The 27,985-nt window shown below is 45.0% G+C and overlaps 1 protein-coding gene and 1 long non-coding RNA gene across 8 annotated transcripts in view; one reads left to right on the top strand and one right to left on the bottom strand.

The window, feature by feature from the left end:
- The window catches only part of NOL4 (nucleolar protein 4), a 180,076-nt gene extending 178,536 nt beyond the window's left edge, over positions 1–1,540 (bottom strand). For 2 of the 4 annotated variants that reach the window (XM_015855553.3, XM_085537456.1), the window contains exon 1: positions 22–974. In XM_015855553.3, coding sequence (XP_015711039.1) covers positions 22–288 — 267 coding nt within the window. In that variant the 5' untranslated portion in view covers positions 289–974. Of the gene's footprint in view, positions 1–21 lie in introns of all 4 variants that reach the window. The other 2 variants (XM_015855552.3, XM_032442699.2) reach the window with 2 other exon arrangements.
- On the top strand, positions 1,137–26,030 carry LOC107310153 (uncharacterized). Of its 4 annotated transcripts, XR_014942548.1 has the most exons (3): positions 18,556–19,805; positions 20,771–20,809; positions 22,301–26,030. It is a non-coding gene; the product is annotated as an uncharacterized LOC107310153 (long non-coding RNA). The 4 variants fall into 4 exon arrangements; XR_004306215.2 differs by lacking the exons at positions 18,556–19,805; positions 20,771–20,809; positions 22,301–26,030 and adding exons at positions 1,137–1,365; positions 15,432–17,825; XR_014942549.1 differs by lacking the exons at positions 18,556–19,805; positions 20,771–20,809 and adding an exon at positions 1,240–1,365 and having other exon boundaries at positions 22,301–23,825.
- The last annotated feature ends 1,955 nt before the right edge of the window (positions 26,031–27,985 follow it).

Raw genomic sequence — 27,985 nt, 5'->3', positions numbered from 1 at the left:
AGAAGACGATTCTCTACTAACCGTGGTTTTGACTGGCACGTACAGCACTTGCTTCCCTCCTCCAGCACCACCACTGACCTCGTCCGAGTCGCCGAGCTGGAAGCCTTTAGATTTGACCCAGAATTTGAATTTGGCGTTATCCGTGGAGCTCGACTCGGAGCCGTTCAGCAGCTGGACGATCCGCTCGTATTTTTTACGGGTCACCGTCTTGGTTTTGCCCGAGTCCCCGTAAGTCCGGAGGCACCAGTCCTGGAACTGCCGGTACATGTCCCGGTCGCCGCTCTCCATCGTCCCCCGGCACCGCTCGCACGCGGCACCCCCGAGCCGAGCCGGGCCGGGCCGAGCCGGGCCGGGGCCGCCCGGGTCACTCGGCACCTGTTCGCCCGGCGCTCATGGGGCGCCGGCACAGCCCCGGCGCAGGCAGGCGGCCCCCGGCGGGGTTTTTTTGTTGTGGTGGTGCCGCTCCGGGCGGGGGGGCGGGGGCCGGCCGGGGGCTGGGCGGGGGGGGCTCTGCGCGGTGGGAAGCGGGGCGGGTGGAGGGCTCCGCGCTGCGCAGCGGCGGAGCGAGGCAGGATATCCCGGCGGCTGCGGCGGCGGCGGCGGCGGAGAGGGAGCTTCGGCCGGAGAGAAAGAATTAAAATCCCATCCTTAGCAAATCTCCGCTCGGCCCCGCGCTGCGCCCGCGTTCATCCTGGATAGCGCAGGTGAAGGGGAAAAATGGAAAGAAGAAGGAGAGAAAAAAAAAGAAGCGAGCCCTCCCTCCTGCTCCTTCCTGCAGGCTGTGGCGGGCTGTGTCCGTCCGGGCTGTGCCTCCCGAGCAGCGCAGGAGGGAGGGAGCACTGAAGGGCAAACCGCTCTCCTCGTTCCCCTTTATTCCAGGGCTGGGCGCGCTGCTGTCCCCGCTCCGGGCACGGAGGTGCTGGAAGGAAAGAAAGTTCTTACCTGCTATTTTCTAAGCTTAATACATCCGATCCGAGGGTTTAGTACAAATTTTTGTTAAAGAAAAAAAAAATCATAATTATATATTTTTTTAAAAAAAATGTAATGCTCCGTAAGCATTTCACTTCTTCGTATTCCGTCCCACTGAATTTGGTGATGCCCTTTTAAGGTTTTTCATCCATTGATTCACTCCCAGCAGATGGAGGAGGGGGGGGGGGGGGGGGGGGGGGAAGCGAAAAGATGTAGGAGATGGGAGATGGGCTCGGCCGCTGGACTGGAGGAGAGCAAGCTCGGTCCCAGGAGGGCTGCGAGGGAAGGAGGCGGCTCTCGGGCGCTGTGCCGGGGTGATGCTCGCACGCAGGACTCCTCGGGTGCGGGGGAGCCTTTGGGGGACCCTTCGGGCTGATCCGGCTGCCAGGCGTGCAAGTAAGTTTGCGTGCGGATGCTGAGCAAAACCCCCCTCCCCCCCCCCCCCCCCCCCTTTTTTTTTTCCTTTTTTCTTTTGTAAGGGATGAAGAAGAAATGATGAAAACGATGCTGATAATAATAATAATAATAATGAAAAGCAGTGATTTTTCCTACTCCTTTTGCCACCGCTTCATCTCACGCCGTTCCAAGCAGGACCCCCCCACCCCCCCTCCCTCCTCTTCCTCCCGCATTTCTCCGCCTCCTCCATCCAGCGCCGGGCTCCGCTCCGCTCCGCGGCTCCGCTCCTCACCGGGCTCCGCTCAACCCCCCCCTCTATCCCCCCATCCCCCCCGCTCGCTGATTGGACGCCGGGACAAAAGTTTCTGTGGCGACGGCGACGGCGGAGCGGGGACGGGAGGCGCTGTCCCGTGCCGGGATGGCGGCGGAGCGCGGCCGCTACCGGGAGCTGAGCGGGTGGAGCGGCGGAGCCCAACCCCGGGCGCGGCGCTCCGGGCCGGCGGCGCTGCGCATCCTGAGCCCCGGTGGCCGCCGTAAGCCGGGATGCTCAGCGCCGCCGGCCCGGAGCGGGGTGGCTCCGTAGCGGTAACAAAGGAAGTGCTCCCCCATGGCAGGCTGTGCGTGTTTATGATACGGATGCGAGGCATCGGCTGCTGAGAAGATGGGAAAGGAGAGGGGCGGACACGTGGTGGTATTGATGTGTGAAAACTGCAAGCAAGGGGGTGCCTCCTGGTGTCTGAGCTGTCGGCTACGGTGAAGCCGAGCCCAAAGTATTAAAGCATTGTTGTTGTATATAGACGTTTCCTACTAATTCTGCATGGCTCCCAATTCTGATGTCTGCCTCTATTTTTATTTCTATTTTTTCTCATTAGGTTTTGTTCGGTTATTCGGTTATTTCAGAGGCTGGGGCACATCTCCCGTGAGGAAAGGCTGAGGGAGCCGGGCTTGCTCAGCTGCAAGAAAAGGCTCCAGGGAGACCTCACTGTGGCCTACGGCTCCTTAATGGAAGCTCATAAACAGGAGGGAGACCGACATTTTACGTGTGCAGTTAGCAACAGGACAAGGGGTAATGGCTTTAAATGAAAGGATAGTAGATTCAGGTTAGATGTTAGGCAGCAATTCTTTACCATGATGGCAGTGAGGCGCTGGCACAGCTGCCTGGAGAAGCTGTGATGCCCCATCCCTGGAGGTGCTCAAGGCCAGGATGGATGGGGCCCTGGGCAGCTGAGCTGGTGGGAGGCAGCCCTGCACATGGCAGGGTGGGCTTTAACATCTCTTCCAAACCATTCCGTGATTCCTGAGTTTGGAAAAATTAAGAGGAGGTGGACCAAATGGCTTGGAGGTAGGTTAGAAGGTAATATAAGGTATGGTCCAAAGTTGCTCCAGGGGAGGTTCAGGTTGGATATTAGGAAAAGCTTCTTCTCAGAAAGTGGCACAGGCTGCCCAGAGAGGTGGGGGAGTCACTGTGTCAGGAGGTATTCAAGAAATGTGCTGATTTGGCACTGAGGGACGTGGTCAGTGGGCATGGTGGGGATGGGCTGGTGGATGGAATAGGTGATATTAGTGGTCTTTTCCAACCTTTGTGATTCTGTGGTTCTACAGGAGCACACCAGCTTGCTGATTCTTTGGGTGCAAGAATGTATGTCCCCGTATTCTTTTAAGATACCAAAGAATGATGTCGTAATTCTGGTTGGCATCTTTTCATATAGAGCTGATGTGCTGATGATGCTGATGACAACAATCTTGAGATAGATTCCATATTTACATTTTAACAGCCTCATTTAGAGACATTTGGGGTCTGTAACGGGAAACATACAAACCCCCTTTATTGCTGCTCAAAAAATTCAGACTTGACTTCATTCTACAAAGACGCTTTGCTTTAAACAGTGGTTCTGCAAATCATAACTTCACGTATTTCTTTTACCCTCTGCTTTATTAGTATGAATATTAGCATGAAAACGGGGCCTTTGTATAAAAGTTCCTGCTTCCTATTCCTCACAGCTCATTGGGTTGGAAGCAATTATGGTTCCCACCACAGAAGGCTCCACTCCCTTCAGAGGATGAAAACACGGGCAGCAGTAGGCATCCTTGCAAGAATCAATGTGTTGAGTTTTCTACATGGGACTCAAACATTCTTCAATGTTATGATGCCCCATGTTCAGCTTTGCTTGCTTTCATCCTGAAGGGGAAGGTGTGCTCACAGAATTGAGAACTTTTTTCTGTTGCACAGGATTTTCTCTTCCTTCCGCAGCTGATGTACCTTACTCAGCTAAAGCAACACTGATGTAAATCAGCTCCTTCAATATCACCCAGTATGATGGCAAAACCAAGCCTAGACCAATAGGAAGGTGCTGAAAATGCACCTCTCTTAGTGTTCTTGGCTTTATTGCTGTGGAAGAAGATGTGATAATGGGAATTTGGTCCAAAAGTTCCTGCTCAGGTTGCACAGTGGCTGTTCAGGCACGATACACATGGTTGCCCAGCTGGCACATTTCTCCTATAGTGGGAGGAAACTGCGGAGGAAGGAAAAGCAAAGAGAATTACTCCATCCAAAATATTTGACTGAACACATCTCTAATCCCTCCCCGGTATAAAACATCACCCAAATTGCACTTCTGCTTCTGAAATGGATGACAGTGTGAGCAGCGCAGGGTTCTCCCACAGGGAGACCATCAGCTGGAGACCAAAGCAGGAGGAACGAGAGTCACTTCTCCCTTCACTGCTTTGTGGTTTTCAGCTCCTTCACCCGAACGATGTTTCTTCACGGATGAAATCTGCACAAAGTACTTCCCAAATTTGTGCTGCTGTGGTTCTAACACAAGCTACCCGTGCTCTTCACATGAAAACACAACGCTCATTTTGTGCTCTGCATGTAGGGTCATCAAATGGTTGTAAAGAAGCGGCCTTTCAGAACCAAACCTTACAAGCGTCTCTTGACAAAGTAACATGCTTGTGCCATTTTAATGCCCTGAATAAAACTATCGTTGATACACCGAGCAAATGCTGTTAAATTAAACTTTCAGCAACAGAAGAGGGTAAGTTGTGACTACCCCCACGTGACTTGTCTCCGTTTATCTACTGCACGCTTCTTACATTAATCTCCTTGCTCCTGTTAAAATACCAAGTACTGTTAATTGAATATAACTCCAATCTGAATAATAGCAACAAAAGATCATTATTTTGTATTTTTAAAAAGGAAAAACAACCAATGCAATTAATTAAATAGAAGAGTGGAATGGATTAGGTTGGAAGAGACCTTGAGGATCGTTAGTTCCAACCCTCTGCTGTGAGGTATTCTCACAATAACTGGGGAATTAAACATTAAAGTGGGGTGCAGATCTCAATTTATGGAAAGAAAAGTTGTTTTTTGTTGTGTTTTGATTTGGGTTGGAGGGCTGTCCCAGCTGCTGCTGCTGCTGTTTTGCCTGTTGGTTTGCCTGCTGTTGTGTGCATGCTCCAACATATCTATGCTGACCAAAACAGCTGTTAGAGGCCATTGCACCAATGAACCTTGCTTCTGCTCACAGTTACTCAGGGAAAAGAAGAACCTGGAACAGAGAATTCCAACAAAAGCACAAAAGGTTTTCTGGTGGTAAATAGCATCAATAATAGAGGTATGGATACACCGAGTAGCCCTGGATTGCTGTATAAGTGTGACTGCTACCAAAGCTCAGATACTTTAACTTCCTCCTGCCACGTCATCCTCAATCTCCTCAGTGATTGCATTGTATTCTTGTACTACAGCCTGAGGCACAGCCCACACACATGTGGCTAGCACTCCCCATGTAACACTGGTTGTAGAGGAACTGCAGTAAAGGCTCCGTGGTGTTGCTGCTGCTCCCTGGGCCATTCCAGAGGACCTCTGACCAAGAGAAGTCCTTGTCACCCACTTGGAGAAGGACACTGCCGCAAATCTAAGGAGAGAGAAGATTTTGTGGTGATATTTGTGGAAGATGCCCAGAATGGGGAGCTGCAGGTGTTATTGTGTCCTGCACCATCTCTCAGCTCAGGAGCACAGTTCTGGAGGACACCTCCTCACAGGCTCTATTTAGTGTAACATTTAGACAAAGGCTGGCTACAAAAATCCTTCTTCATTCTTCCCAACCACTTAATGACTCTCCCAACCCTCTGCATCAAACTGGAACCCTGCAGCAAGAGACTAAAATCTGCAGAAGTTTGCAACAACAGGGAAATGGCTGTGGCTTTGATTTCCAACCAACTGCAGGGGAGGCACTGTGTGTGAAAGACATCAGCACTCAGGAATTAAACAACTTCTGAGCCCTGCACCACTCCTTGGTGAACCATCTCTGCAAATCTGCCAGAATCTATATCAAGACCTCAAAGGATATTCTTTATAAGAAGCAGGTATATTTAGGCCTCCGTGCCGGTGTGTTGACTGAATCCCATATTCATAGCATGTAGAGCAAAGGCCAAAATCAAAGTCATCCAACAGTGGGGTTTTAGGCATGGTGGAGCCAGGCATCACCATGACCTCTCTGTCCATGGACCCCTTTGATGCAGCCCCTCCCTGAGGGAGGAAAGAGAAGCAGAGAGAGAAGGAGCACAAGCTGCAACCATGTGTTGTTTCAGGAAAGACATTTTAAGCAATGAGATTTTTCCACTTGCTGTCTGCAACCACTTACTAATATACCACCCTCTCATATGCAAGAAATGCAAAAGTGGTTTTAACAAAAGTGATCCTGATGCCGTATCTCTTAGACGATGATCTGAGACAAGTTTCCCAAGTGCCAAAGACCAAGTGATTCACCTGAACCTGGATGTTCTCTCTTATTAGTTTGATTTCCCTCTCCCCAAAGGAGAGACCATCTGAGAGAATAGGAGCTCACTGGATGCTTCAAGTCTTGACAACTGGAAACTGCCTAGTGGAAAAACTCAATAATGACAGCAGTATGGCTGAAATTTGAAGGATCACGTGAATATTTGTATTTATTGCCACCAGCCTGTAGAGAACAACGCTGCCTTAGCAAAGTCCACACCCTATTGAACACATACTGAACTTTAAGGTGTTAAGCTCTGTGTATTTTCACACTTTTCGTATTGAAGTTTGCATAATGTTTTTTATGGACAAAAGTAAAATTGGAGCTCTTTGTACTTCACACAGCCATTTTTCAGACCAGAGGTGTACTTTGTTTTCTGAAATTGATATCCCCTTTCAAACAAATATGCAATAAAAAATGTGTTCATGTGTGAAAAAGCCATATGCAGTGTTGAAATTCTGGCCAACTTGTTATACAGATACTACATGCTAGAGAAATGATGATTCAGTGGGGGAATTTTACTCATCATTTTATGTGCTAAACTTCAGAAGCAAAACTTTACCACTTTGCCAGAGATCAGGGATTTAGAAATGAGTGTGGCCATAGATGGGAGAGCTTAGAAAGCCATTGTAATGCTTTAGTGCTTCTCAGGGTGGAAGGGAGGAAATAAAAAATAAAAGGGAAAAAATACATTTACTCTTTCCAAAAGATCAAGTACTGTCATGGTATTCCCATTCCCTGTTGGGAAGGAAAATGCCATTTTGGCCTTTTCCTCCCAACCTGTGAGATTCCCAGCTCTTTGACCACTCACTCCGTCGTTGTCTTTGACACCAACAGAACAAAACTTACTGTCGGATGCTCACTATTTCATTTCATTTGTTTACCAACTAGAGGAAACACAAAAAGAACATATTCCGAACCCAACATTTGTCCGTCATGTAGTTAGTTCATGTTGTCTGGCCCAGTTTTTCACTTTTATCATTTTTATCAATGAATCTGGATTCATGTAAGAGGTGGTCCCTTAGTACAGTGCTTGCTATAGGCCTCTGAGAATGAATACAGTAAATCCACCCGTAGAAGCAAGATCCCTAGGAAATGAAGAGCAAGCTTATAGACAATCTGCAGGAAATAACTGTGGTGTGCTGAAGACAAAGTATATCACTTCTTTTTTGCTCTCCAAACCATCTCAAAGCACAGATCCCATCCTAGAACATCCCTTATCTCTCACTTCAGAAAGTGAGCTTGAAACACATCCTAGAGAATAACAATAGGGAAAAAAAGCCTTTCCAGATACACTTCTGTCTGTATTTCTCCAACGTTGCTGCATGTCCTGGCTGTGGTAGGTGTTATCCCCCCAAAAAGAAAAGCAGATGCATGCGAAGAAACAACTCAGTTGTAGAAGAATTGACTCAATCAATCTATTTCACTTAACAAAGACAAGGTTAAGGGGAGAGCTGGTTATAACTCACACATTTCCCTCTCCTGTGGAAATGGAGGACTAGGAATTTGATAATGTATGTCACTTCGCTCAAGTGGAAAACAGTCTGACAAGAACCAGTGAAATCTGAAACAAGATGCATTTTAACATAGAAGGTAATTAATTATTAGAACAACTTAGTGAGGATTGTAATGGATTCCTCATCGCTAGACATGCTGAAGTTGAGATTGATTTATTTTCTCAGAGAAATGCCCCAGTTCATACAGGAGTTAATCCAAGAAAATCCCATAACCTCTCTAATACAGGGGGAAAAAATTGATGATCACAAATAGTCTTTCCTGCTTTATGATCCATATATTTGCACCAGGTAGCTGAAGTGTAGCTGCCAGTGTCTTATACTCAACTAGTAAATAGGATTCAAACATTTTTCCCTTTATTTACATTTGTTTGAGAAATGTACAGTAAAAGACTATAGCGTAAACGACATGTTTATTGTCTATGCAGGATATTTTGCCTGGCAGATGGAATCAAAGCTTGGGGAACACCTAGCCACCATTTAGCCTGCATACCTCCAGCACAGAGCACAGCATTACCCCCATAGTCCCTGCACTGCCTGAGGAACTGGCGTGCAGTTTGCTGTGGGCATACAAGAGGAGCCAGATGCCCTTCTCGTGGCCATCTCAATGGAGTTTGAACCCTGGATTTTTCCAGGCTCTTCTGTGACTTGCACGCCAAATCCAGTGTAAAGGATAAGGTCTCAGTAGCGCTAAAGACACCAGCTGCCTTGACTTGGATTCTGGTGAATGCCACTAGATGAGTAAAAAGACACAGCATTGGCCACAACAAAAACATCTAGGAGTTCAGTTAGTAGCTCATTATGGATTTTGTCATGCAAAACTAAATGTGAAATAAGGCATCACTGTACCTGCTTTACCAGGACTTCTGTATTCCCGATCAGCTTACACCTAGCTGCATGAAATAGGAAGCACAAATCTACTACAAACTGGAGGCAGTGAATCTTCCATCTCAAGACATGTCCCAGGCCTTCCCAGCAATTGCACTGAGAAGTGCTGCCCAAAATCCAGGAGCCCATCTGTCTCTGAGCAATACGGTGCTCACTGCAAACACTACTTGACCTAGAAAATTACAGCCCACAAGGAAAAGAACCCTTTCAGCATCCTGGTGGTAAGTCATGGAGACCAACGAGGCAGAGAACTGCAACACTTAAAAGTGTAGCTGCAGGCAGTTATGCTTAACTCTTATAAAGCCATTATAATACACATACCTATATAAAATAGTCAAGGTAGCGGAGGAAGTATTTTATTACAGCTGGAAAAAATGAATAAAGCAGTTGCTCTAATCAAGGAGGTGAATTACTTTTTCCCACAAACTTTACCTCTCATGTCTTTGAACTGTCATGGCTAAAAGGCTCTTCCTGCACACAGAGTTGTTGGCAGAGCTGATTTTACATACGGCACAACACACCTGAGCCAAGAAGTAAAACAAAAGTAATGACTGTCCACAGTAAAATATGCACTTTAAAGCGAAGGTAGAAAAAAATATATATAGATAGATATTCTTGCTGTTTTGTTTTGTTTTTGTTTTTTAATAGAATGAAATAACCAATTTTCTTTATAAAAATAGTCCTCACCTTTCACATTTTGTCTGAATTTCAAATGCTGTAGAATAGCGGTAAAAAAAATAATTTAAAGAACCCACCAACTGAACGACTCATCCCAGTTACTATCTTCACCAAAGATATCCCCTTATTTTTTTTTATTTTTTTTATTTTTAAATCTATGATCGCAGAATTATGGAATCATAGAATGGTTTGGGTTGGACGGGACCTCTAAAATCATCCAGTTCCAAACCCCTGCTGTAGGCAGGGACACCTCCCTCCAGACCGGGTTGCTCAAAGCCCCATCCAGCCTGGCCTTGAGTGTTTACAGAGATGGGGCATCCACAGCCTCTCTGGGCAACCTGCTCCAGTGTTATCACCACCCTCACAGTAAAGAATTTCTTCCTAATATCTAGTCTAAATCTGCCCTTTTGCAGTTTAAAACTGTTTCCCCTATCTTGTTGCTACCTGCCATTAACAAAAAGTCCCTCCTCAGCTTTTCTGTAAGCCCTCTCCAGGAACTGGAAGGCCGCCATTGAGGTCCGCATGGAGCCTTCTCTTCTCCAGGCTGAAGAACTCCCAGCTCTGTCAACCTGTCCTCATAGGAGAGGTGCTCCAGCCTTCCAATCATCTTTGTGGTCCTCCTCAGCCAGCTCCAACAGCTCCATGTCCTTTTTGTGCTGGGGGCCCCAGAACTGGATGCAGCACTCAGGTGGGATCTCACCAGCGCAAAGTAGAGGGGCAGAATCACCTCCCTCGACCTGCTGATCACACTTGTCTTGATGCAAACCAGGATACAGTTTGCCTTCTGGGCTGCAAGTGCGCATTGCTGGCTCACACTGAGACTTTCATCAACTGACAGCCCCAAATCCTTCTCCTCAGCGTTGCTCTCAAGACATTTCTCTGCTCAACCTGTATCTGTGCTTGGGATTGCCCAACCCAGGTGCATGACCTTACACTTGGCCATGTTGAACTTCATGAGATGGGCATGTCCCCACCTCTCAAGCCTGTCCAGGTCACTCTGGATAGCATTCCTTCCCTAAAGCATGTCAACTGCACCACTCAGCTTGCTGTCATCTGCAAACTTGCTGAGGGTGATCAAGTGATTTTTTTTTTATCTGTAATCAAATAATTATGCTTTGATTTTCATTCAGAAAAAGATGGTACATGCTTATTTGGTCAGGCAGTGGCACACGCTGCCCAGGGATGTGTTGGAGTCACCACCCCTGGAGATGTTCACTAACTGTGTGGATGTGGCACTGAGGGATGTGGTCAGTGGGCACAGTGGGGATGGGCTGATAGTTGGTCTACACGACCTTAGTGGTCTTTTCCAACCTTTATGATTCTGTGATTCTATGATTTATATAAGAACATACACACACATCTACATAAATTCTATCTACTCTAATCATGTGCCATCTATTTCTGAAGGAAGATGAACTCATAATCATTTTTCTTAAGTTCATATCAAAGTATAAGGGAGATATTTATAAAAAGACAAAAAATCTTCAGCTGTAATGAAGAAAGAAGTGAAAGAAAAGAATTTATATACTGAGTATCACAATCCTGCATGAAATCGGGTGGCAGCAACACTGCAACAAAACAAAAATATTCCCCTCTCTCACCTTCCTTTCTGAAGACCAAAACAATCGTTCATTTACAAAATGACAGTAATCCAGAGCTACTCTTGGCTGAGCGTGTTGAACACCTGAATGAGACGCACTGAGCACAGGGTAAGGGTGATTCAGATGCTGAGAGGTCTGACTAATGCTTCTGTGCATTAACAGCAGAGATTAGTGAGCCGGCTCTGTGCATGTGGCAAAATGAGCAGTAAGTGGCAATGCATGGGAAAGCATTAGAGATTTTGGGGGGGGATGAAGGAGAAGGAGGGGAAATTGCTGCTATCTGTGGTGCAATTTAACAGGTAACAGCAACATTGGAAGAATAAAAAAGCATTCAGAACCTCTCCTACTTCAAATAAGGTGGGGATGAAGTGATTCCTGGGTAGCATGCTATTGGGGCAGCTGCTGCCTTTGACTGTGACTTCCTGGATAGACTTGCTTTGGACTGGTACATTATTTCTCTAGCTCCCTCAGCCTGACTTTGTAGGGGATGTGTTCCAGCCCTCTGATCATCTTTGTGGCCCCCTTCTGGACCCTCTCCAACAGCTCCACACCTTTTCTGTATTGGGAGCTCCAGACCTGGCCACAGTACTCCAGATGGGACCTCACAAGAGAAGAGAGGGACGATCACCTCCCTGTCCCTACTGGCCACCCCTCTTCTGATGGAGCCCAGGATACCATTTGCTTTCCAAGCTGCAAGAGCACAACTCCGGCTCATGTTAAGTTTTTTGTCCACCAGGGTGAAAACATTTCACAAAGAACTTTTAGACATATTTTTCAATGTGGGAATTCTGCAATCAACAACCCCTCCCCTCTCCCTTCCCCCTCCCCCCCCCTCCCCTTCCATGAGTAGCTTGCTCCAGTTTCTAACAGGAATCACTGTTATCAGACAAACCTGCACTTTAGGCATGTCATCACCCCATGGGAGATGTTCTGGGTGTAAGCAGTTTGTCTGTTCTGAGACCTTCACCTCCACTCCAGCGCCTGTTTGGGAAATGGATGGCCACTAGCAAATGTGGGTAAATTTGCTCCTTGTCTTCTTAGATTCCTCAGGGGAGTTCCTGGCTGCTTCACACAGGCTATGAAAAAGCATTTTGAAATTACACAGTAAGAAAACATAAAAAACAGAACTATATCTGGCATGAACCTCAAGGCCATAGACAGGGCCAGACCCACCTGTGTACTCGAAGGAGTTGGATGTCCTTCTTGTGGCCATCCCAATGAAGTTTGAACCCCAGATCTTGCCTGCTCACAGCACCAGCTCTTGGCCATGCAGGGTTCACAGCAGGACAGCTGACCCTGTATCGTCACTGGGAGGTGCGTGATAGAGGATCCATAATAGAATAACATGTGATATCTTTTCCAGATTTCCAAATAGATGATATATTGCCCAGAGTATCTCCATGATCCCTTCTGAGATCTAGCTGCAGAGAAAGGAATGTTTAATGAGCGGGCAGCATAATGCCAGGCTGCTGTGTTCCGGGGCTTTGTATTATTGATGCGAGCCTCAGTGAGAGCCGGGGGTAATTAGCCCGGCGCTGGGGGCCGCAAGGCGTGTTCCTCTCCTGCGGCTGCAAGGCTGAGCAAGGAGGTGGGGATGTGCAGGGCTAGTAGGAAAAGCCAGCACTGCTGGGAAACCACTGCAGGTGGCTGCTGCTCCACTACCCAAATGGTAACAGCAAGTTTCCCAACCCGGAGATCAGGCAAATCTGCAAAGTGACCAAAAAATGGAGCAGAGCAGAGCATAAATGTGTGCTGCAGACTGTCGCTTTGCCCGGGCAGCAATGAGTTGCATGGGGCCATCACATGCTTCAGCTTCCCTTTCCCTTGGCCCAAGCGTCACACGCTGCTGATGGTTCTTTACTTTTCAGTACACTTCCAAACATTTGTTTTATAAACAATGACAGACTCCCAGCTATATTTGTCTTCAGAGGCGATTACCTTAGAAACCCAAACTGAGAAGGGCTTAATTTGTCTGTATCTATAAATAAGCATTTTCAAAGAAATAATTTCCTTTAAGGAGACAGTTTCTTTGTGACAGTAATACCCACCTCTATTAGGGCATGTCGTTTTACAACTCAGAAGCACTTCTCATGCTGCTCAATCCAAATGAATTCATTGATTTAAAGAAGGCAGAAGCCAATTTCTGGGCTAATCCGTTGTTCCGTATAACACAGGTCACAAAGTTTTATCTGGTTTCTTAGTAACCTGTAATTGTCTATGTATGTGCTTAGGAAGACTAGCATTCTCCCTAAGATTTCTAACAAATTATATATATACATACTCATCTGGTCATGTGTGAGATGGGGCTTTAAGGAGATGGGCTTAGCTCCTACCTGTAACTAATCAGCTGTCTCCCAGTTGATGAGATAAGACTAACAAGCAGCTTACTTAAGGGAGGAGCCCCCTCTGGGGTGGGGTTAAGGGGACTGGGTCATGGAGTGGGCAGGGTTTAGTTGTGAAGAGCTGGGTGAGCTGAAGGTGGTCAGGGGGTAAGCCCTGGTTACTTGCCTCACCTGGCTGTGGTTCTGTTTGGTGCAGTCCTTTTAGAACAGCCACAGGAAATGCTGCTGACACCCAGTTCTGGCTGAGAGGAACACACTCTGCTTTCACAAAAGTTGTTCCATTGCAGAAATTGTTACTGACCTATGAGGGATATTTGACTTTTTTTGTTCACTGTCTCTTAGCTGCACTTGATGCTATTTCTATGCAGCATAGAGCTCTGAATAGGATGGGTGATACGCAAAGCTACCAGAGAGCATGTTAACCCCTTCTATAATGGTTCTTCTGCTTCACTAGTGAAAGTCTATACTACCAAGGGCTTCCATCTTAGTGGAGCCTGCCTTAAAGCCTTGCACCAGGTGCTGCTCAGAAATTGGTTCGGTAGCTCCCTCCAACCAAGTTCTTGCCATCTGTCATCACACTGCTGAAATGGGGCATTTAATCCTGCAGTAGGGATGCTCCAATCTAGGGAGAGGCTTATGCAGATGTCCTCCCCCACCCTCTTTGTGGCTCAGGCAAAGATCCAAAAATAAAAAGAGGGCTATCTGGGTATCCAGGGTACAGATCAGGCAGAATTCTGAAGGCACAAAGCCACTCTGGCATCTCTCGCTCTCATTTATTGTTAAAGCCCTTCTGGGGTGCCTGTGGGTTTAGCACCGTCCTTCTCGCCCCGTTAAGGGATAAACAACGCCTGGAGGCAGCTTCCTTCCCAGTGAAGGAGTCCCCGCACTACACTAGATGGCACTGCTTAATACTCGCGTCTTGCTCTGCCTGGTCCCTGGATCTGGAGCATCCTGCAGCTGCTCCATCGGGCTTCCACCAGAAACAGAGCGTCACATGAAGGGAGGGATGCTGGGCAGCCATGTAACAGGAGTGCGGGAATGGTCTATGGGGACGCGTGCTGATCTTATCTCTTTACCCTATTAAACCGTTAAAGCAGAGCTTTTCAGTGATTACAAGTTTAAAACTGAGTTCTGATGTTATCTGTGACTCCTGTTAACATCCCCAGACTTACTTCTGTCATGACTAGAATAAGGGGCTGAACTGGTGGAACTCCTACAGACAACAGTCATTGTAGGAAACAAGAAATATGAGTGATAACACAGCTGTTAGATCAATGAGTATGGTGGGAGGACAAGCTGGGGGATAAAAAGAATTCTATTTGCTCTCATCAATATGCTATAGACCTGGCAGTAAACAACAAGATTTCTGCTTTCAGAACAGTGTTCAGCTCAATCTGAAGGCTGATACTTGCAGGGATGGTCTGATCAAAACTTAAGAATACTGTTGAGCTCTTAACTTCTTTCAGATGCCAATCTTATGTTGTGCCCTTCACTTACTACTAACTTGCTAGATGCACCTAAAATATGGAAGCATACAGTGCTACCAGTATTTTGTGTCCTTTGTAGGCACATGCTGTATTTTCAGAAAGTTATATACAACTTTATGACTAGGGTACAGTTCTTGCATAACTGTTTCAGAATGCTGTGTAAAAATCAGCTTTCTGTTCATGCACAGTTCTCAGAGTAAGAAGGCATTTAAGTAGTCTGAACCTATGTTACATACTTCTAAATATCTAGCTGGGCCTGGAACACTTAAACTGACTAAATCCGTGTTAGAATGATGTGGTATTACTGCAGATGGATAAAGTCCTGGACATGTCAAAATGAGATAATTCCCACATAAATATGGGAAAAATAGATGGTTGTGGTAGCTGTAGACTGACCACTCTGATGCCAGTTCCTAGGAAGTACACAAATAAAAGTCTACTATAGTAATGGAGGGAACCGCAAGTTAATGAATATTGACTTCTACTGATTCTTTGTGGAAAATGTCAAGACACCTCACTTCAGCGGATATTGAAAGAGCCTGTTTAGCTGTGATGGAGCACTGGAGATATCCTGGCTGCTTTAACGTCGATCCATTTTGTCTCTGATTTGGGCCTTGAAAGTGAGCTTAAAATCTGGGGTGGCTTGAGGTGGAACAAAGTGCAAGTGTACACATGGGTTAAATTAGAAGTTAAAAGATCCAGAGAAAATGGCTTTAAAAATACTAGCTGGGATACTATAAGGATAGATAATATCCATTTTTTTTCTCACTTCCAACAGAGTATGAAGACAAGTGCTGAGGAGCCTTTTCCACATGGATCTGAGGCGAATAGTTAAACACAAACCTCAACTGTGCTGTTGCCAACACTCTCCTTCCATCTTATTAGAGTGGGAGATAGACAGAAATATCAATTGCAAGGCACATGGGAAATCCTTTTTCCACCCATCATTGATCAAACCACAGCTGGAGCATTCTGCCTGGTTTTGGATATCATACTTCAAGAGCAACGTGGCATGCTTGGAGAGCATCCAGCGCAGAACGTGTTCTTCCTTGTAAAGAACATAACCTATGAAGAAAAAGACCTTTTATAGAAGACATTTTGCTTTTTATGACGTTTGTTTACCATTTCTTACCAAAATCAGATTGTGCTGTGGATAGCAAAGGGGCAACTCATTGGTGTGTCAGACAGGGATTTCCTTTCCTCTGCCTACAGAGCCCACCGCTCTTGAGTCTTGGCACTCTGTGTCCTGAGCACCCTGAATGGATCATTCATTCACACTCATTCAGCAGAGTTTTTATCAGCCTTCTATTTCTGCAGAGTTACTTCCTTCCAGATACACCAAGGTAACAGTGCTTAAGATTAAACACTGTTCTGATGGTAATTCAGGAGAGACAAACTTAAAGATTTCACTATTTTTCTTGATATTACCATGAGTTTGAAATAGTGAATCATTAGAGGATCCCTCCTGCTCACTCAGCCAAATGCTTATTACTGGCTGCATGGAGCCTGCTCTGTAGCAAGGAAACCCAATTGGATGGGAAGCACTCCACACTGAGGTGCTGCAAAGAGGCAGTGCTGCTTCTTAGCACCTCAAATTGGTTTTGTCGTGTACAATCATAACACAAGCTGGATATTGAAAATCTGTGGTTCAGTAATTTGAGCACTCCTCGGAAGTGACACAAATAATGCAAAACACTTTCCATGAAGTCTACTTTAATGATGAGAATATCGCTTATTTTCAGCACAAAGTTACATCTGTTTTATCTGCAGCAATGAGCAAAGTGAACTTTAATTATTCAACTTTGCAACTACTCAGTGACCCTGGCTCAGCAATGAGGTCTTCCTATTCGCATGCATTTCACATTTGAAAAAAAGAAATGCTATTTGTAAAAGACTAAGACATGGAGTACAGTAGACGCTACCTTCATATGTTAGAATGCTCTACAGCATGGAGACTGAGAATTAAAAAGGAAAGAGTTATAGTGTAATGTCACAGCCCCCCACCTCCCAAAGCTGATAAAATTCTAGTGTGAGAAATGACTTGTATTGTAACATATAACCAGCCTCTGTCATGATCTGTATATTTATTTCTGCGCTGGCTGTTAAGAGAGCATGGCACAAATGAAGTGGTCTTAACTAGATACACTTATAAAACTAAAAGCACTCACTGCATGAGAAATAGGCATCACAAATGCTTTTCAGGAGCTTGTTTCATAGACTCCTTCCTCCAAGTATGTCTTTGCATGTGAATGGTTGGCATGTGCAAGCATAAGAAGTCTGAGTGTGGATGGTTTTAATGGTCCTGGTGGCTTTTTGGTGTGTTTTTCTAGCTTTCTCCCTTCCTTTATGTGTGTGGCTGTTCATATGGAGGAGGCAGGGAGATGGAACACATAATGAGCGTCATGTTTGTTAGGTGCTCACTCCTTTATGTTTTTTCCATCTCAGAAGCTCGTATTTGCTATTTTAAGTGTCAGGAGCTTGCAAAGGATGTAGACATGACATGTAGAAGAGTTGGTCTGGGCCATGCCCCACTGGGTTGAGGAGGCATTGTCCTGTGAGAACCACCACCTAGCCCAACAGTGATGTGGCCTGAGGGCCTGCTCTGTTTCTCTGCGGGCATGATTGGACAGTGGGCTCTGGGCTGCCTGCGCTGCTAATGTGCAGCAAACTGCATGCAACAGAAGAAAGCAACCTGCTGAAAATGACATCTGGCTGAGCCAAGTTAAAGCAGTATCACTGGCCATCAAAGTTCAGCCTCGCAGCTGCTTTCTCTTCTCCTCATGAAGTGCAGCAAATGTAACTCAACGTGGCAGCTCTGTAAGGCAGAGAGAGAAGGGGCAGTCAAAGCTGTTTATGGATCGGACCTGCTCCATTCACAGTTTGTCCACGCAGCAAATGGCACTGAATTATTCAAATCTTTTTGGAGTTAATTTGTACTGGGTGACTGGTGTATTGATGTAACTGAAGTGGTTCTTGTTCTGTGAAATGGAGAGGAAAAAAAACACAGCAATGCTAGCAGCAAACTATAACATGCTTTGCCAGTGCCTCTGTCAGCTTCTCAAAGGCCTAAACTACTTGATTTGTTGAGCAGCCCGAGAGGAAGATAAATGCTCATTTTACAGGGGGGGAAGTTAGGGTTGTTGAAGTACTAAAGCATTGGTTACTAAAGCAACCTTCTCCAAGTCTTTTCTTCTACTAATCCATCAGAACTGTGATGAAAATCCTGAGCATTCTGGTCCTCAACTTATTTTTTAGCCATAATTTTCATACCTGATTTAGAAGTGCTTACAACTACGCGGTCCACTCTAGAGCCTGGCACCCGAAGTTCCGTGTGAATAGGAAAGCAAAGATGAAACAAAGCTCTGAGAAAGAACCCAAGTCTCAGAAGTTCTGAATGCAATTCAGGTGAACATTTTGAAACTGTAAGAGACAGATACAAACATGACTGACAGGCTTCCAGTATTCCTGACCCATTCAAACAAAAATAAGGACCTAATCATAAAATCCGCTTTCCCCATCTAGCTGTGGGTACACATTCAAGGCATTCACAGGAACTTTTTCCTTGTTAACCTGGCCTCACCCAGATGTTTCACACTGGCACTCTCTCTCCGTACTGAGTCCCTGCTTCACGCCATGCTGATCAAAGCTGCACATAGAGCTCTGGAATAGGTTCCTTAGGGAGGTGGTAGAGTCACCATCCCTGGATGTGTTTAAAAACTGTTTGGATGTGGTGCTCAGGGACATGATTTAGTGGCGAGTTGTTAGTTAGGGTAGTATGGTTTGGTCATGGTTGGACATGATCTTAAGTTCTTTTCCAACCTGAGTGATTCTGTAATTCTATGATTAAGAGGGGCCTGACCTGACTTCTGTGCTGTAGGATTGTCAGACTACTTTGATGCACAGTGCAATGCATAAGTATGAGCCCTACTTTTTTTCTGGTATTTGTACATTGATAGTTCAGAGAAAATCTCCCTTCATAATGCCTGTCCCAGCCCAATTGCCAACTGACGTGTACCCCAAGCCCCAAGATTCAAGGGGATCATTAAATGAATTTTTCAACAGGATCCATTACTGACATATCTGCAAAGTTTTAAACTACAAGTGTAAGGGCAGTGAGAATTTTTATGCTGCTTTTGAATTTCCAGTATTGGCTTAAACTCTGAGAAAAGGATAGGTAGTAATTATTTTGCAGTGCATCTGACCCACTTGTGCTTGTGAAGCCTAGGAAAATCACTTGGCTCAATAGCAAAGTCACTGACTGTGCATTGCACATAATTCTTATTAAGAAAAAAGAAAATATCACAAGTGGCAGCCCATTAAGTATGGCTCCACAACAAGCTTGTTTTCCTTATAATTAGAAAATAAGCACAGAAATACTCTTCTGTAGGTCTTCTCTTAGCAGAGTAGACTTTTTTTGCAGGAACCTGAAAGCAACAGTGTTTTCTGCAAGCGGTATCTTACTATGCTGTAGCTTCTGTGTGCTTGATTGTAGTGTAGGTGGGAACTCCTACCAGCAATAAACCAAAAGCAATAAATGTCCACCCATAAACTGTTGCCATGATTTCATCTCCACCTGGGGAATATTAACTCTCAATACAAAATCATCAAAGTGAAGATAACTTCATAGTTCTTGGCTCTTCCGTTAGCTGGGGCTCAAATGAAACTAGAGTTTGAGACCAGAGTACACAGCCAAGAACAGTCAGCCTCACTCCTAATTCTACTTTCTTGTCTTAAGTTCAGGTCTATTAAAAAGATTTTGGATTTCTTTTCCTTTTTGTGAGGGCACACCTCAGTGTGATCAGGTTACTTCTCAATTTTCTCTTTGATAAAGCTATAGACACTCAGGCTTTGAAAGGTTTGTCAAGGCCCCATATTTGCTCTTTTCAGTTCTGGACTTTTTCTGTTTGTTTCCCATGTTATCTGATTTACAGCAGCAGCAGCAGCAATGGCGCGCAATATTCCAGTGCCCCATTTAGCAGAAAAATCCTTTCTCCTCGCAAGCTGCCAGTTCACGCACCATGTGCTTCGACAGGGCACCAGGATTTCCTGCTGAGTTGCTTATTTCCTGGGATCCTCACATCTTCTTCCATTCTGCTATTTTCCAGGATGTGACTGCCCATTCTGTAGCTCTGAACCCTTTCTTTTGCCTTGGGTATGTATTCAGCAAATCAAGTAAAACTCTATAATACAATGAGCATTTACAGTCTAGTTAACAAATAAGCATTCTCCAGTCTCTTGAGTTTAGTAGCTCTAAATATCAAAGAGCTACAAAATCTCTTCCTTTACTTTCAAAAAAATTGGATTTATATTCATCAGCACTGAGATTAAAAATTTAGTCTGCAAAAAAAAGGCTGGAAAAAAAGAACAAACAAATTACTGAATGAACTGCAAGGCATCAACCAGAAAGACAAAAATATGCCTGAAGAGATCTAGCTTCATTAATAAGTGAACAACAGATGATGGAGTAATTACTATTTCAGTATCAAAGGGTCTCAGTCACTTTGAGGAGAGAAGTGAAACAAGGCTACATGCTGTAAGTAGGAAAGTAACCAGCAGCACAATCACCGCCAGAATCTGATCTTGATAAGTTAGCTTTACTTAGAAATCCTGTCTACACACAGAAAATACAAGGCTACAAATTAATAAAACAAGTACAATCAAAGCCTATTTATACTTTAGAATAAAACTCAATGAAAATATTTGCCTTCAGAGACCACAGACATATTGAATTCGATGTAAAATTCCCAATTTAAATGATATGAAAGACCTTTGTCTCCAGTCACAGTGGATCCAACCAGTACTTGATAAATTTGAGCTGCCCGTTTGATCAATGGTTTCCTTGGTAGAAAACACTTCCAGAAATCCAGGGAGGTGGGAGAAAGGTCGGGGGGAGAAGACCGTGATTCTGCAAATGCATTTGTGTGTCCACAGTTGTGAAATCATAAGTTGTCCCATTGACTTTAAAGGGCGGGCTGTAGGTTCACTGGCAAGGCAGGAGCCTGATGTCATAAATCCCATGGGGCTAGAGGGATCCATCTGGGCTCTGCTCACAGAAAGTCTTAGAGTCCTAGGGCACTAAAATAAATGGACCGATCGTTGTTCTTCTCTGTACAATAGGACTACGGAGGAACATCCACTGGAGACGGTAAAAAAAAGGTGAGTTGTAGCCTCCATGTGTTCTCTGTTGTTGCCAAAAGAACCAGGGACCACCCTTGAGATCATGTGTGTGTGCATCAGGGATGATCAGAATCCAGCCTGTCACCCCATAAGATGACACCCTGCCTGGTAAATTGCTCCTGAGAGCAGACAGAGCCTTAAAGCCCAGCAGGTGTAACGAGCACACACATATAACCCTACATGCATTTATACCAGTTCCATTCTGTCTGCAGCAGGCTGCTTGGTGCTGCCCCTGGCCTGTGCTCATGTCCTGCTTTGTGCAGCCTTCTTGGCCAAGGGATGAGTTTTTGTGTGATCAGCCTTTTCCTGTATAAGGCAAAGGGATGCTTTAGGGCATGAAGCAGGGTTTGGTACATGCCAGCTATCTCACACAGCCTCTGCTGTACTGAAACTCAGGATAGGAATGGAGGTAGCTGCACTGCCTCAGGACCATCTAAATTCAGATTTCTCATGCTGGAAAAGCATATACTCGCCAGGACAACCGAGAAAAGTGGAGCAGAAATAGTGACTTTAACCCATAAAAAATCTATCCCAGTTTGAAAAAAAAAGGTTCCAGTAAAATGGCCAGGCCCACCAGACTGCATTATTAACTGCAAAAGTAACTGCAATTTCTTATCCTTTGTAAGTCCATGCATTTTATGTCTCTGGTAATTCCTTAGCCTGCAAATTCCCAGACACAGAAATGTCCTAACAGGCTTTTCTGCCTATCATGAAATGCACTTATTACTTCTGCATGGGAAAGTAATTTGCTATTTTGATTTTCAACAGTCATTTCTGTGTGAAGCACAGCGACTCTCAGCAGCAACCAGCAGCTTTTTGTAAGCTGGAAGTTAAACAGTGGCCACCAGCTCCAGCTGTCTCATTCTCCTAATGAGATTAAGGCTTGTTTTTCAAACTAATAATGAAGTTTAATATTCTTTGAATCATAGTTGTACTATCTAGAAATATTCTGAGCCTCATTCTGTGATTGAGACGTAGTCCCACACAGCACAAAGTGCTTGGAAATGCTGTGGGCTGAGGTTCAGTGTAGAGCACGGAGCAGATCCTCCATACTGGTTGTGGCGCTCTGCAAAGCCGCCATTAGTTGTGTTTAAGTCATCCTGCAAGGATTCCTCAGCTCTGGGGAACATCTAGAAAGTGTGAGGCCGCTGAAGAGTTCCTCCAGTCAGTGCCCACTGCCTATGGGAAGAACTGCTGTGGGAATCCAGTTGCTCCCATAGCTGGTTTAGCTGCGCTCCTTCTAGGGCTATGGGTAGGCACTGAGATTGACTGTTTGCTAGGAAGTTACATCATTTCAGTGAGCTCTGTTGTCTGAAGCAGAGATCTGCTTTGAGGTCAAGTGCACTGTTGAGTGGTGACATTCCACTGCTGTTTCTGTGGATGAACCACGGCCCTGGCAATCAGTAACACATCTGGAAAATCAGCTGCCTGAGGGTTCTGATTTAAATCACGTTTTGTTGTTTTTTTCAGGTGGAAGCAAGAGAAATCAGTGGAAGCTTTTCAACTGGAACAGAAATCAGAGGTCTCATTTGCTCGAAGATGTTCAAAAGGAACAGAGCTGCTGGCGTGCTGACAGCTCCCACATCACACAGACAGGAACAGCACTATCAATGCAGGCCTTCTTCTGGATCAGCTTCAGGCTCTTTCCCACCCTTCCACCTGCACTGCTGACAGAAACAGCGGCTGATGCCTCTATACGGCTGCTGATGCTTCAGACACTCTGGTCTGAAGCCCAGCACAGTTTCTCTTCGCCAGGGAAAGCCCCATCAGCGGCACACGTTTAATAGAGGTGCTGCCGGCAGCCCACCCGCCGCGCTGTGACTGCAGGCAGGAGCAGGGTTGGCAGCTCTGCCAGGACACAGACAGGGCTGTGGGCAGCTCACCAGCAGCTTACACAGCTCTTGCCCAGCCTGCGCTGGTGCAGGCAAGCTCCCTGCACAATGAGAGAGCCCGGGGCAATAGGCAAACACATTTCTCTTCTCTTTGGGAGAAAACAGAATACTGTGTTGTAATTAAATTTGCCAGGCTCTACTGCAGCATGGTGGTGCAGATGACAGGATACAGATATATATTTCTGGGCAGCCTACTCTTACGTTAAAGCACTGAAAGGTTGATTTTCTTTGTTTGCTTTACAAATAGCCTCGGTCCTGCCTAGTCCAAAAGGGAGCGTTACTGAAGGACAGCTTACAAACATTTTTTTCTGCACTAAAAGGAGGATGCAGTTTTTAACACTAATAAATATAGAAATGTAACTTCTCTCCAGACCTGAGCTAACAGAGGTCTTGCTTTCCTGACTTGGAAAACCAACCAATCAAACAACAACACACAAAACAAACAACAGCTACCACAGCAGCTGAAGCAAATAGAAGGTCTATGAAAGTGGAGTTATTACTTATTGCAAAGGATTTTTATTCAGACTATCATGACTTGCTCCCACTGATCCCAATAGAAGTTGTTTGTCTGTAAGGAGAGCTGTACCAACTGATTTTCATAGAACACAGAATCACAGCATCACCAAGGTTAGAAAAGACCTCCAAGATCATCCAACCCAACCATCCACCTACCGCCAATACTTCCCCACTAAACCATAGAATCATAGAATCATTTTCACATGGTTGTTCTATTTAAATATGCTTCCTCAGTTTCCCAAGGCACAGAGGAGGACAAGGTGCAACATTTGCCTTTGAGCTACCAGACACACTGTTTGGAGTACTGTGGCTATGCATTACAAAGTGGCCACAAAGCTGCAAGTAGCTCATTTCAGATCGTGCCTCTGATCACCTGGGAAATCGGCTTTTATTGTTGTATGCTCAGATTCCATCATGATCCAAGTCCCTGGGCTGATCAGTGCAAATAGCTGCTGAATACATGTATAACCTCTTCTGATTATTATGCAGCTGTACTTGTGCAGTAGCTTTCCTCCATTTACGTTGTCATTACCTGTTTAATGTTCCTCTGTCTCTCTCTTTTAAAAAGGAAATCTTTTTTACCTCAATCAGTTTTTCTTCAAACTCCTTCCTCCCCCACCCCTATCAGGCTCATGCTTCTCCATCAGCCCATAATGCTCCTTTGCTAGGGTGGCTTATCCTTCATCACCTGCTGTCCCTCTCCCACTTGTGCTCGGACATCTCTGTGGCAGGACATGAGAGCTTCTGCCACCCTCACTGGCCTGTAGTTACTGGCAGGAGGATGAGAGGAGCTGTGATGGTGACACAAAGGCAGAACGAGCCCCAGCTGGGTGAATGGGGAGAGACTGGGAAACACACTCCTGTTTGCACCACACCATGGAGGTTGTGCTGCCGTGGGATTCTCTAGGCTTTTAGCCTGAGAACTTTTAGCAGATAAGAGTGCACTGCATGTGATTTTGGATAACCCTGAAAGGTATTGTTTGTGTAATGGTGGAGAGATTGGAAAACATGATATATTTGTTGGCATGTTCACACATATTCACTCAGGAGGGTGGTGACGCACTGGAACAGGTTGCCCAAGGAGGCTGTGGATGCCCCATCCCTGGAGGCATTCAAGGCCAGGCTGGATGTGGCTCTGGGCAACCTGGTCTGCTAGTTGGTGACCCTGCACATAGCAGGGGTGGAAGCTAGATAGATGATCATTGTGGTCTCTTTAAACCTAGGCTATCCAATGATTCCGTGATATGGCTAGGAGGCACTTCAGTAATTACAGATATCATCCAGGACACTTCTGAGAGCAGTGACAATGAGACTGGAGGAGAATAACTCAAAAGGAGCATAGGCTGGACTGCCTGAGCTCACCTTGTAGCATTTTCACTGTTTCAGACCATCACATCTTGGACAGGGGCAGGGCTCCACACCACAAACATGCTTCAGCTTGATGGTCAAAGAAGATTTCTTGGTAGTTGATGAAGTGTTCTCCAGTTCAGACTCAGAGAAGCAGGTTCTGTGCTGACTTCCACCTCCTTTCAGCTTTATAACCTTGTTCTTCAGCACCAGACCAGCTGAGTTTCACCCTTTTCAATATCCCAAACTTTTCACTCTCCCAAACATCTCAAAGTAGTTACACCCTATTGGAAAAACAAACATTAGCTTTTCTTGTCTGCTAATTACCGCAGTCTAAAGATGCTGGCTACCCAGAATTTAGCTCCTGCTTCCAATGATCTGTCATTAAATTCCTGTTCTCCTTGCAGAGCCCAGCAAGCCCTCTGCAGCAGCACCGGTTCACTCAGCACACAGCCAAGGACAGCCAGGAAGGTTAATGGCGTTTCACACTTCCTCCGGTTCTGTCTCTGGCACTGTGGGATTCCTGCAGCCGCTCACACCATTCGTTCTTGTGCCAAAAGCGCTCTTTAGCTTAGCTTAAATAGCCCTTTCCCCCTTCCTGCTACTAACTCTTCTGAATTACTTATGAAGGGAGATCATACAAGCTCCCAGTCTTTTGCTGAGCTAATTACTCTTCTATGTATTCCCCCAAAAGAGAGTGGCTGCCCTGGCCGTCACCTTTATATCTGTTCCAAGCTAATCAAGTCCTTCCAGACTCATAGCCACTTCTGTAACATGGAGATGAGATCCCTCCAGAGATCTCTGTGACAGCAGTAATAATAATCTTTGATCTCTGTAGGAAGTACTTTGCCTAACAGATTTTTAGTCACTTGTTTTTATTTCTCAGGTAACACTTCTCAGTGGTCATTGTCATCTTGTGAATAATAAAGCCAAGACACTCCTCTCAGTTATTCACAGCTGATGAACATAAAGAAATTTCCATGATTAATCCCAAAGTAAGGAGACTATTACTTTACTATTAAATACATTTTCATTTCAACCTAGAACTTGGCTGAGAGCTGAGTCTGCCTCTCCTCAGCTCAAAATACATGTGGCGAAATGAGCTTGCTGCCTGTCTGTGCTACAACTGCCTTCCTTTCTATGGACAGAAGAGAAGGGTCAGTGGTTTTACCTGGGTACCAGAAAATTAATTCCATATTCTATGAAGAATCTTCCTTTCAGATGCCAACTGAGAGGTCAGTGTAAGCACCCACATTTCTAAAGCACCAGATTAGGTGATGGGAGGGTAGGCTACCTGCTGGATAGGCTTTTACACTAACTATACATTTTGTAAATGGAAAAGAGAGGTGGGTGCCAAGCGCTGCCATAAATTTTTCTGCTGCTGGCTTTCTTTACTCTGTCTTTACTATAATTAAATCCTAGCTATCATTAATATTTTGCAATAACTGGGTGCAAGATTTGTTCCTTTATTGTCTGCAACCTACAAAAACATTTTGTGCATTTTTGTGTTTTGTTCTCTCTAAAAACTGATGCCTTTCCCCACTCCATTTCAAGTGCCTAGCAGCTCATTTTGGGTTATTGTCTCCTTAGTCTCCCCCATGTTATTCCAAAGTTGACATGATGACAAAAGCCACTCAAGGATGGCAGCTAATAAGGCATCTGCTTTCCTCTAGTGAGGGTGTAGGGAGGTCTGTAAGGCAGCAGTCAGATGCGTACTGGTAATAGGATGCGCTACCTTTCAACTCTGGGTCACTGCTTCACCTCTGATCCTGTCAAAAGTGGCCAGAAGTTGTTATCTGGATGTAAATCATGAATCTAGGAAAAGGAGTTGATGCTCTTTCTTGAAACCCTGCTGACAAGCATTCACACTGCAATTAGCCAAAGTAGGCAGGATAGACTGCAACAAGGTCCAGCAGGTCAGGGGCAAGGATGCTTACAAGGCCAAGGGCTGTGTAGGACCACCAGTGGCTGAATTCACATGGGTCTGGGGAACCACCATTCTACAGGCACAAGATGCATTTTGATATAAATAGAAATAGGGGTAAAGTGCAGTGAATCTATACAAGATTTGGATTCCCTGTTGTTTCTAGAGTACCATAAATAAGAGAAAAAGATGCCCATTTGGTAGAGTATACTTCAAGTAAGACTGGACTAAAGAAACACTAAGATTAAAAAAACATAATTTTCAGTTGTTACGGAGTCAGAACATTTAAAGAGTTTCATGGTTCTTTTAGTGTGCAATGTGGACAGCTCTGGGCTTTGTACTGATTTTGGCTGCTTTGTGTTTTGGCCATACATAAATCACACCAGAACTGCCAGCCAGCTGTGCCACACTTGCAATATAAACATTACAAATTTCCTTTGTAGTTTCTCTCCGTATCTTAAGGACTATGTAAGATTTAAGTCTGCAGTTTTTTTTAACTAGAGCCATTAATCAGTGAAATGTGCAATGCTATCAGGTGGTTTGTGTTAGCCAGTTTCACTACATGTAATTACCAGTGTTCTTCTTAATTTCAAGTTGTCACTGTCGCCATATTATGCATATAGATCACTGTATTTGTTTGTAGTCTTTATGGATGTCAAAACGTAACAAAAACTTAATCCCAATGAAAGATACATTGAGGAGCTCCATTTGTGCTGATTAAATCATACATTAACCCGAAAGAACAGGTCTGACATCACTCTCAGGTAGTTAAGGATTATGCTTCATAATGTCTCTAAATATTATCTTGGAAATGGCCATGTCGGAAGGCCTAGAAACTCCTCAGAGCTTACGCTTTTTTATTTTCAAGCATCCAATGTCAGTACATGATCAGAGAGAGACACAGAAATATGAATTAGTTAAATGACCCACTAGAGGTTGAAAAAAAAAAAGAGAGAGGGCTAAAATCTGCATTTCTTTAGTCAGCTCTCAGGCAAATCAGTCATCAAATATTTCTGGGGTGATTATTTTGCTCAGGAAATTATTTTAGAGCAAAATAGGAATAAGCGGATCCAAATATCTAACAACTACTAGATATTTATTTCAGAAAGCTACCCCATTCACTTTAGTGAGGACAGGAACTGCCATTTGGATTTAGCACGAGGTCTATATTTCCTTCAGTGGATGCTCCAGGATGAACACCAGAGACTGGGAAACAAACCATGATGAGTCTTCCACCTAATTCCTCCCTCATAAAACAGCAAACTGAGGCCTTCAGGAAAAAAAAGAAAAAAAAATAAGAAAAAAAGAAAAAAAGAAAAAAAATTACTCTCATAGAATCACAGAACTGTAGCATGGTTAGAAGCCCATCAAGTCCCACCCCCTGCCATGGGCAGGGCTGTCTCCCAGCTGCTCAGCTGCCCAGGGCCCCATCCAACCTGGCCTTGACAGCCTCCAGGGATGGGGCACCACAGTTTC

This window comes from Coturnix japonica, chromosome 2, assembly GCF_054131305.1.
Source record: "Coturnix japonica strain WE chromosome 2, WE-NBRP24, whole genome shotgun sequence".
Classification (NCBI taxonomy): Eukaryota; Metazoa; Chordata; class Aves; order Galliformes; family Phasianidae; genus Coturnix; species Coturnix japonica.
This window is presented reverse-complemented; position numbering and strand designations above follow the sequence as displayed.